Source organism: Trichomycterus rosablanca, chromosome 18 (assembly GCF_030014385.1).
Source record: "Trichomycterus rosablanca isolate fTriRos1 chromosome 18, fTriRos1.hap1, whole genome shotgun sequence".
Lineage (NCBI taxonomy): Eukaryota > Metazoa > Chordata > Actinopteri > Siluriformes > Trichomycteridae > Trichomycterus > Trichomycterus rosablanca.
Genome location: NC_086005.1, coordinates 10,647,615 through 10,657,556, shown reverse-complemented (window position 1 = coordinate 10,657,556; position 9,942 = coordinate 10,647,615). Strand labels below are relative to the sequence as shown.

The 9,942-nt window shown below is 38.0% G+C and overlaps 2 protein-coding genes and 1 long non-coding RNA gene across 3 annotated transcripts in view; 1 reads left to right on the top strand and 2 right to left on the bottom strand.

The window, feature by feature from the left end:
• The window catches only part of rps25 (ribosomal protein S25), a 240,040-nt gene that overhangs the window by 195,911 nt on the left and 34,187 nt on the right, over positions 1–9,942 (bottom strand). The window lies entirely within an intron of this gene.
• LOC134332584 (ATP-sensitive inward rectifier potassium channel 1-like) lies at positions 185–2,809 on the top strand. Its single transcript, XM_063014295.1, has 2 exons — positions 185–243; positions 1,558–2,809. Exon 2 carries the CDS (start codon positions 1,560–1,562, stop codon positions 2,715–2,717), a length of 1,158 nt encoding a protein of 385 aa, XP_062870365.1. The 5' UTR covers positions 185–243; positions 1,558–1,559; the 3' UTR covers positions 2,718–2,809.
• On the bottom strand, positions 4,228–9,000 carry LOC134332784 (uncharacterized). The gene is made up of 3 exons (XR_010015310.1): positions 8,945–9,000; positions 5,050–5,157; positions 4,228–4,289 (listed from the first exon to the last, which is right to left on the bottom strand). It is a non-coding gene; the product is annotated as an uncharacterized LOC134332784 (long non-coding RNA).

Here is a 9,942-nt window from a genome sequence, read left to right as displayed (position 1 = left end):
ACAACTTGTTACTTTCTTTGTGTAATGAGTGGCATGTGCCTGGGATTAGGGCATTTCACTGAGGATTATTTTTTATCAACACTCCGGTGGTTGTTTGCTTGGAGGGGAAATGAAACTGCTGAATTTTATGAAACCTGACTGTAGTCCTATTAATATTTTGGGAAGTAATATAATTAAATGAGAGCTGATGAAGACTGAGTTCCAGTCTGAGAAGATCTGCTGATAACTTCTGTCTGAGTGAAGGTAAGATTACATTTTTATTCATTTATTCTTATATCTTGCTAATAGGGCAAGCATGAACTAAATATGTACCAAATTAAAAAGTGAATAGGGGAAAACTAGAAATAAAAACCTTTTATTTATTGTTAATTTCATAGAGGAAGTACAAATGGATAGTTAATGTATAGCTTACATATACACTGATCAGCCGTAACATTAAAACCACCTCTTTGTTTCTACACTCACTGTACATTTTATCAGCTCCGCTTACCATATAGAAGCACTTTGAAGTTCTACAATTACTGACTGTAGTCCATCTGTTTCTCTACATACCTTTTTAGACTGATTTCACCCTGTTCTTCAATGGTCAGGACCTCCACGGGACCGCCACAGAGCAGGTATTATTTGGGTGGTGGATCATTCCCAGCACTGCAGTGACACTGACATGGTGGTGGTGTGTTAGTGTGTGTTGTGCTGGTATGAGTGGATCAGACACAGCAGCGCTGCTGGAGTTTTTAAATACTGTGTCCACTCTATTAGACACTCCTACCTAGTTGGTCCACCTTGTAGATGTAAAGTCAGAGACGATCGCTCATCTATTGCTGATGTTTGAGTTGGTCATCTTCTAGGCCTTCATCAGAGGTCACAGCACGCTGCCCATGGGGCGCTGTTGGCTGGATGTTTTTGGTTGGTGGACTATTCTCTGTCCAGCAGGGACAGTGAGGTGTTTAAAAACTCCATCAGCGCTGCTGTGTATTTTCCACTCATACCAGCACAACACACACTAACACACCACCACCATGTCAGTGTCATTGCAGTGCTGAGAATATCCCACCACCCAAATAATCCTGAGGTCCTGGGAGAGTCCTGACCATTGAAGAACAGGGTGAAAGCAGGCTAAAAAGTATGTAGAGAAACAGATGGACTAGAAAGTGCTTCTTAATGGTAAGTGGAGCTGATAAAATGGACAATATGTGTAGAAACAAGGAGGTGGTTTTAATATTATGGCTGATTGGTGTACATATTCGGCTAGATAAAGTACGGACTTATACTCATAGTTTATTAAAGAAACATGCTGATATTTTATTTTAGACAAGTAGTGTGCATGTATAAAATAAAATATAAGTTGGTGGAGGTTATTGCTGCAAAATAAGTGAGTACAAAGGGTTCAAATGTTTCCAGCCTTTGCACTGTAAGATTAATCAATGGCATTTTCAAAGGGCTCTAAAACTTATACAGAAATGAAATACACCTGCAAATACAGAGATGAAATGAGCTAAATTAGGTCTGTTTAGTTGACCTCTCTGACCATTGACTAATCTGTTAAATACATTTCAGGTATGTTGAAGTTCATCCGGAAGCCGATTCAGGATCACTTAACAGAACGAAGGATTCGCAAGAGGCGGCTCGTGACCAAAGACGGCCACTGCAACATAGAATATGACAATGTTACGTATCAGAACTATTTAGTGTACCTGAAAGACTTTTGGACCACCTTTGTTGAATTTCCATGGCGGTTTGTTATACTTTTTTTCATCACTGCTTTTACGGGAAGCTGGTTCATCTTTGGCCTGCTGTGGTACTCGATTGCCAAAAGCAATGGAGACCTTGACGTTGGGGGTACTCCTAATGGCCATTTAAAGTGCGTAGAAAATATCAACAGTCTCACAAGCGCCTTTCTTTACTCTTTAGAAACGCAAACAACAATTGGATATGGTGGACGAGCCTTAACAGGGAACTGTGCCAAAACAGTAGTCCTTCTCATCATCCAATCTCTAATGGGCACCATCATAAACTGCTTCATGTGTGGCCTGATTTTGGCCAAATTGTCCCTCCCTAAAAAGCGAGCAAAGACTGTTACCTTTAGCGACACTGCAGTGATCAGTTTGAAAAATGAAAAGCTCTGCCTGCAGATCCGGGTTGCCAACCTCCGGAAGACGCTGCTTATCAGGAGCCATATTTATGGCAAGTTCGTGAGGACTAGCATCCCTCCCGACGGAGAGCCCGTCATCCTGGACCAAGTAAATGTTGAATTCCAAGTAGATGCAGGCAAGGACAACCTCTTCTTTGTCAGTCCCCTCACTCTCTACCATGTGATTGACAGTTCAAGCCCCTTTTCGGAGATGGCTGCCGACACACTGCAGAAGCAGGACTTTGAGCTGGTGGTCTTCCTGGATGGCATGGCTGAGTCCACCAGCTCGTCTTGCCAGGTCCGCACCTCCTTCATCCCGCGTGAGATCCAGTGGGGATACAGCTTCCTGCCGGTTATTTCGCGAACCAGGGGTGGCAAATACTTTGTTGATTTCTCCAACGTTTCGAAGACTGTTGCAGTGAGCACACCACACTGTTTTAGTTGCTTTAAAGATCCTGTACTTCACAAGCATGCCCAGCATGGCATTGACAATCCAGGATTTGAGGTGATTACCATTAAAGATTTTGGGGACAAAGATAATTATTGCTGCCTTAGCAGCTCAGTGCAGGACAACCAACACTTTTAAATGTTTCTTTAACAGGAATCTGCCGTTGCCTGTGTGCAGCCTGATACAGCAAGGTTAGAATATTGTGGCTAAATATTTTATGGTGATTTATTGCATACTTTTAGTAAAGAAGACTTGTTTTAGATTAGGTTCTACTTTTAGTTTTTGAGTTTAGGTATATTAATGTTTGATTACTCACCTCCTTACTGTACCTTTTATTATGAACAGTTTCCAATAGTCAGTCTTTCCTGTTTCCTGCGTCTTCCAAGCACTTATCAGATACATTTTATTGTGTGAATACATTTTGTTCCACGTGTTCCTACTTTAAAGGACAGCCTAGATTTGAGTAGATCAAATTAAGACAGTAGTGGATTTACAGTTAGAACTGTAAGAAGCTATGGAAAAGGGTTCTGCTGAATATCCGAGTGTAATTATCACTGTATATGTAAGGGGTGGCCTTGGGGCTAGGCAGACTCCAGCCACTAGGGGCCAACAGCGAGCTGGCAATCAGGCCTAATACACAACACCTGTGCACACTGCACAGGCCTATAAAAAGACAGAGAGGCAATCAGACATCGCTGGGTTTTTGTCTCATGTGAGTAAACACACACAGCTGATAACCTGGGTAGAGGACGGAAGTTTCTCGCGCTCTCTCTCTTGCAAAAGAAAAGAAAGTACAAAAGTTAAAGTAAAAAAAGAAAGAAAAGTAACGATAAAGATAAAGAAAAAGAAAAAAGTAAAGTAAAGAAAAGAAAGTAAAGTAAAGAAAAGAAAGAACAAAAAAAAAGAAAAGTAAAGATAAAGAAAAAGACCGGTCAGAGACACCCTACTGGCCGGATGTGGCCCGGGGGCCGTGCAACTCCCAGGTGTGGTTTAAAGGATAATGGGACAAGATTTACACAAGGTGGTAACATTTTTGAGCACCTGTAGTACTAGGAAAATGTGCTTAGAGGTTTGTAACACAGTTTACATGTAGATACACTTTTTAGGGTCTATTTTTTTGGAGTTCATTATGTGAATTGATCATTAGAGTCACTGACTGGAGTCACACTAAATTGTTATGTCACAGTATCTGAAGTATATCGATTTATCTGCTTTGTGTATTTCCTTTTTCAGTAGCAGTACATCACTGCTTTTGTCCCAGTGGTGTAAAGAATGCAACACATCAACAATTTTTTAATATATTTAACATATATAGTTATGTTATTCAAACTTCAAAATTCTTTTCTTCCCTACTTGGCAGTATGTTTTTGACCCAGCAGAAAGTCATATTTTTTAGAAAACCCCTCATAATCTAATGAAAAAAGTAAAAAGCTTTTTAAACATGAAAGTGTCTGGTAATTTAATTTAAAAAAGTAGCAGAAATTCTTAAAATTCAAGATTGTCATAATTGTCACTGTCATAAAATAATTAAATATTGTTATTTGGGTTTACAGTAATACCACACCAATGTGATTCACTTTCAGAACATCTTTATTTCACAAATTTGATTTATATTAAAGCAACAACTCAAACAAACAAAGGTTGAACTTGCAGCATGAGTCCCATTTTAATGGAAAGTGTTAAAGTTCAGGCCAGTCCTTGGATTAGCAGCTGAGGACATAAAATCAATTACAAATGTTAATGTCAACACAGGCTCACATGCATCCATTAAAAAACAAAAGTATTCAATTATGTTTAATAGGGATGTAACGATGCACCACAAGAATAGGTTATTCATTTAAGATTAATCAGTATTCACTTTAAACAGCAGAGGGCACTGACGCTATTCACCTCGCCTGGTTGACGGCACTTCACAAAGTTGCCAGGTCCCCGACCAAATTTTCCAGCCAAATTTATTTATGTGAGGACACTTTCTTTATTTGTATCATTCACGTATTTATATCATGATGGATTTGTTTTACAATTTCATTTCAGTTTTTTTTACACAATAAGCATAGTTCGGCATAGTTTGTACCTACTTCAGAAATAAAAGGACATTCATTATTTAGATAAATAAAAGATAAGCACAAATACAGTATTTTATTTAATTTTTTTAAAGAGAAATAATAAAAAGAAACTTTGTCATAATTTGTCTTCAATTTCATTTTGTTTAAAAAAATTGGGAAAAAAATCACATTGTGAACCCAGTATCGTGAATCGTATCGCATCGTGTGTAGAATGCATTGTTACATCCCTAATGTTTAACATTTTACACTTTTAAATATTACACTGATTGCCACATCCCAGATAGAAAATAAAACCCATAAATAATTCAAGTTAACAATGTTAGGCAGCTCATCTGCTATGGTCGTTTTTTAAAGGTCTGGCAAAATTACAAAAGAAAAAAAATAACAAAAAGAAAGCATAAAACCTTTAGCTTGTGGTTTGGCGGGATTGGCCATACTGGGGTCTTGTCCACAAGTTTCATGAGGACACATTTTGTTTGAAGTGCCACAGTTGGCACAAGGTGCAGCAGAACCTGTAAGAGAAAAGTCGTTATAGGCTAATTCGTTTGCTCATGAGGAACTGTCAGGTTCTTGGCAAGTAATGAGGAACAGTAAAAACAAACAAACAAACATACTTGGGGTGTGTGTTGCATTCATTCCCACAACATGGGTGACTTGCAAATGTTTAAAGGTACAATTGATGCTAGGACATATATTGGGATTTTAGAGAGATATATCCTGGCATCAAGGCAACATCTTTCCTTTCCTGGAGGTCAGTGGTTATTTAAGCAAGACATACCAGGCCTCATTCTGCATATCCTACAATAGTTTGGCTTTGTAGTCACAGAGGGTGTGCTTGACCCCTCCAGAATGCATCATAAAAAAGAGAATCAGTCAATGATCACCATGGAGCAGAAATTCTACTTGCAAAACTGTAACAATTAGTGTCCTCAGTTCTTAAACCATTAAATAATGTAATTAATAGGAAATGTGATGGAACACAATGCTAAGTGCCATAATTCCAACAGGAGAAAGTTGAAGACAAATAGATTAAGAGCAAATAGGATAAAAAGGGATAGATATTATTACTAGCCCTAATTGCCCTGTCCCAACTTTTTTAAAAATATGTTGCAGACCTGACATGCAGGAGTGGATGGATATTAACAAATGAAATGAGGTTTACCAAACAAAACATGAAATATCTCAGGTTTACACTGGGTGTGTTCGAAAACCTGGGGAGCTGCCTTGCTGTCTTACTGTCGACATAGGCAGCTGCCTAAGTAGAGGGGATTCTAATAAGTCATCGACTCATAAGGCATCAAAAACCTGGGGAGCTGCCTTGCTGTCTTACTGTCGACATAAGCAGCTGCCTAAGAGAGGATTCTAATAAGTCATTACATCTCCCTCCGTGTACCAAAAATGGTTCAACTGTCCCTGAACTTGCAAATATATACACTTGTACATGTTTATACAAATTAAAAATCAATGATAATTTATTAACGTTTGAAAATAAGTCCGTTCTTTGCTTTGCATCGTCCGCCGTATTTTTCTATGAGAAAAGTGCCTCTTTGAATGCTGGGATTGTCTCCACTGCTAAGGCAGCATCGGATCCTCACTCGTTCTTGAGTCAAAATAGCGTTGAAATTTTAAGATACAGTAGTGTTCAAAAAAATAGCAGTGATTTTAAAAAAGTGAATAAAGCACAAAATCATTATAATAACTTTTATTTCCATAAATGCAAATGCACTGAAAATACTACACTTTTAATTCTAAATCAAACCAGTTTGTGTTAATCCTTTACAGAAAGTTAAGAAAAATTAATATTAGGCTGTTCAAAATAATAGCAGTGCCAGCATTTTTCTTTAAAAACTCAAAAAATGTATCTATAACATGAAAAAATGTTTGAGGTTTCACTTTACTTTAAATTACTGAACTAATATTTAGTGGCATAACAATTGTTTCTGAGATCTGTGTTGCATGGAGTCGACCAACTTCTGGCTCCTCTGAACAGGTATTCCAGTCCAGGATGATTAGACTACATTCCACAGTTCTTCTGCAATTTTGGGTTTTGCCTCAAAAAAACGCGTTTCAGATTTCAGCCCACAAGTTCTCTATGGGATTGAAGTCAGGGGATTGGGCTGGCCACTCTATTACCTCAATCTTGTTTGTCTGTAACCAAGATGTTTTGGGTCATTGTCATGTTAAAACACCCATTTTAAGGGCATTTCTTCTTCGACATAGGGCAACATGATCTCCTCAAGTATTCTGATATATTTAAACTGATCCATGATCCCTCGTATGTGATAAATAGACATAACACCATGGTATGAAAAACATCCTCATATCATAGTTTTGTACCACCATGCTTTACTACCTTCACAGTGTACTTTGGCTCGAATTCAGTGCTCGAGGGTCATCTGACATACTGTCTATGGCCACTTGACCCAAAAAGAACAATTTTGCTTTGACCAGTCCACAAAATGTTGAGCCATTTCTCTTTGGACCAGTCAATGTGTTCTTCGCAAATGTTAACCCATTCAGGACTTGTCTTTTTCTTAACAACGGGACTTTGCAAGGAGTTCTTTCTGGTAAATTGGCTTCACTTAATCATCTTCTGTACTCACTGGGAACTTCAGATGTTCCTTGATCTTTCTGGAGGTGATCACTGGCTGAACCTTTGCCATTCTGGCTATTCTTTGATCCATTCAAACAGTAGTTCCATGCTTCCTTCTGCGTCTTTCAGGTTTTGGTTGTCACTTTAAGGCATTTGAGATCATTTTAGCTGAGCAGCCTATCATTTGCTGCACTTCTCTGTATGTTTTTTCCCTCTAAAATCAACTTTTTAATCAAAGTACGCTGTTCATCAGAACAATGTCTGGAACAACCCAGTATTTTTGAAACAACCCTGAAATGTTACCCAGTATTTCAGAAGGAAATGCGCTATGACCAACCTGTGCAACATTTGCCACCCTCCTACCTTAAATAAGGGCCAAAATTGACACCCATTCTTCTGCAGAATGAATGACTTCACCAATTGAACTCCTCACTGCTATTATTTTGAACAACCCCCTTTCAATCAATGCTTCGATTACTCAGAATGAGCGGCATGCATGTCCTAATTGTTGGGTTTGTTTTGTTTTCAATACTCTACTACACTTTCAAGTAAATTTTTTGCTATGTAGAAATAGCATTTCTACTAAAAACTTTGATTTATCAAGTTAATGGTGTTGGACTGCTATTTTTTTGAACACCACTGTACCTTACTAGGATTTCGGACAGCCTTTCGTAAAATGCTGTTTATGTAGAGAGCTCCCTAGGTTTTTGAACACACCCACTGTCTGCTATGAAATTATAGTAAAAGTCAATGTAAGATACTGATACATCTCCCTCATTTGCTTTACTGGTAGATGGCCTAATCCAGGATAAAAGAGAGCTGCTACCCGTAGTTCCTTTTCTTTCTGTTTTTGTAACCTTTCTTTTCTTGGCATTATGCTGCAAAATTTGTAAATGAGATAAATCAATGTTGTGCATAATAATCAAGAGTGACTTACTGAATCTCCATAAAGGGGAGAACACAGTATACATCATTTTACTGTTGAAACATTAAACCAAATATACCTCACCAGACTGTCATGTAGCTCAACTTAAGACCTACCTTTGATTTCAAATCAGAAACCCACTTTGGGTAGTTAATGTTAACAATGGGCCTATTATTATGCCAATAAAATCAAATAGACATCTAAATAACATTTTCCCATTTATTCATAATTTTTTGTATGCTGTTCTATATCATAGAGCATTATATTTAGCCTTCTACATATATTAGTTTGTAATGTTAATTACCTAGCAAAATTATTTCTCATTTGTAAACTGTTGAAGTATAAATGCTTGCATGAAAATAACTCCTTGACTAAAGGTGGCTTTTGCTACACAGCGTTTGGGCCAGGATGCTGTAATTATAAAATATTGTATGTTTGTATCTATTTTCAACACTTTACTGTGAGAGCTACTTGACATTCTCCTGCAAAATGTTTGTGCTCATGCTTTTTTTGTCTTCAGGCTTTCACAAAATAAGTAAGATTTTAAATGAAACAAAACCAGTGAACTTGTCTAATTTGTAAAACAGTAAAACTGTCTTTAAATTCTTTGTCTGTCTGTCTGTCTGCTGCAGTTTGTCCCCCTCCCCCTTCATTAAACATGACAAACATCAGTAAACAGCTGGACGAGGCTTTGAAATCACGTATTTCATGACTCATGAGTACAAAACGTGTAGGCCATGCGTTATGCATGGATGCCCTTTGTATGAAACACTGTCATTACCTGTCTGTCTGATGCTGCGGGTCAGAGGAGAAGTGTGTAGCAGCGGTTTGGCCTGGCACTCAGCACTGCATGAGTGCTAACCGGAGGAGGAGGAGGAAGGGGCAAGACGGGAGCTTGTGCGCGCCGCGGATCAGATCGGGGCAGAATTCTCACAAGAACTCAAATAAATGCCTGTCAGATATCAAAACACTTTTGGGGGGAATTGATGACAGAGAGGGTCATTTTTATTTTTAAATATTGATGAATGTAGAAAAAAACTGGGCTCCAGCAGAAAGGGCACTTTTCTCATCCATGGCAAAAGGGCAGGTGCTTGAGCACCACTAGGGGTCTATCTGTGCACGTGCCTGCTGTTAGAGCAACAACACCAGGGTCGGAATCCACATCAGGTCACCTGAGAAGAGATTTTAACTGGTTACACTGGGTTGTAGGCAGCTAAATCTAACTTATAAAATTACAAAAACATTAATTTAAAATTTTGTTTAGCATTTCCTGTGTACATCCTACAACAGTGTGGCTTCATGGTCAGTTCTGTTTTCTAGCAAATCATTTGGATTTAATTGCCAGAACGAAATATGTTTTGCTCTTTGGTAAATGGAAACATCAATTATTGCTGTAAAACTTTTAACCACCTTGTGTCTATATACACTCAAACTGAAAACACTTTAGTGAAGGATCTTGCTAGTAGTGGTGTGCGATACTGCAAAATTTGGTATCGATCCGATACCAAGTAAATACAGGACCAGTATCGCAGATACCGATACCAATACTTTTTACTTATAAAGCAGCTTATTTACTTTCATGTAGGGAGGAGCAGTGTGTCATGAGGTGAATGTATCATCAATATGCTTTGACGACTGAATAATTTTGTGTTATTTAATTATTTAACTAATTATTTAGTTAATTTTAACTGGTTACACTGGGTTGTAGGCAGCTAAATCTAACTTATGAAATTCTAAAAAAAAAAGCATTAATTAAAAATTGTCATAACAATGTGTGGT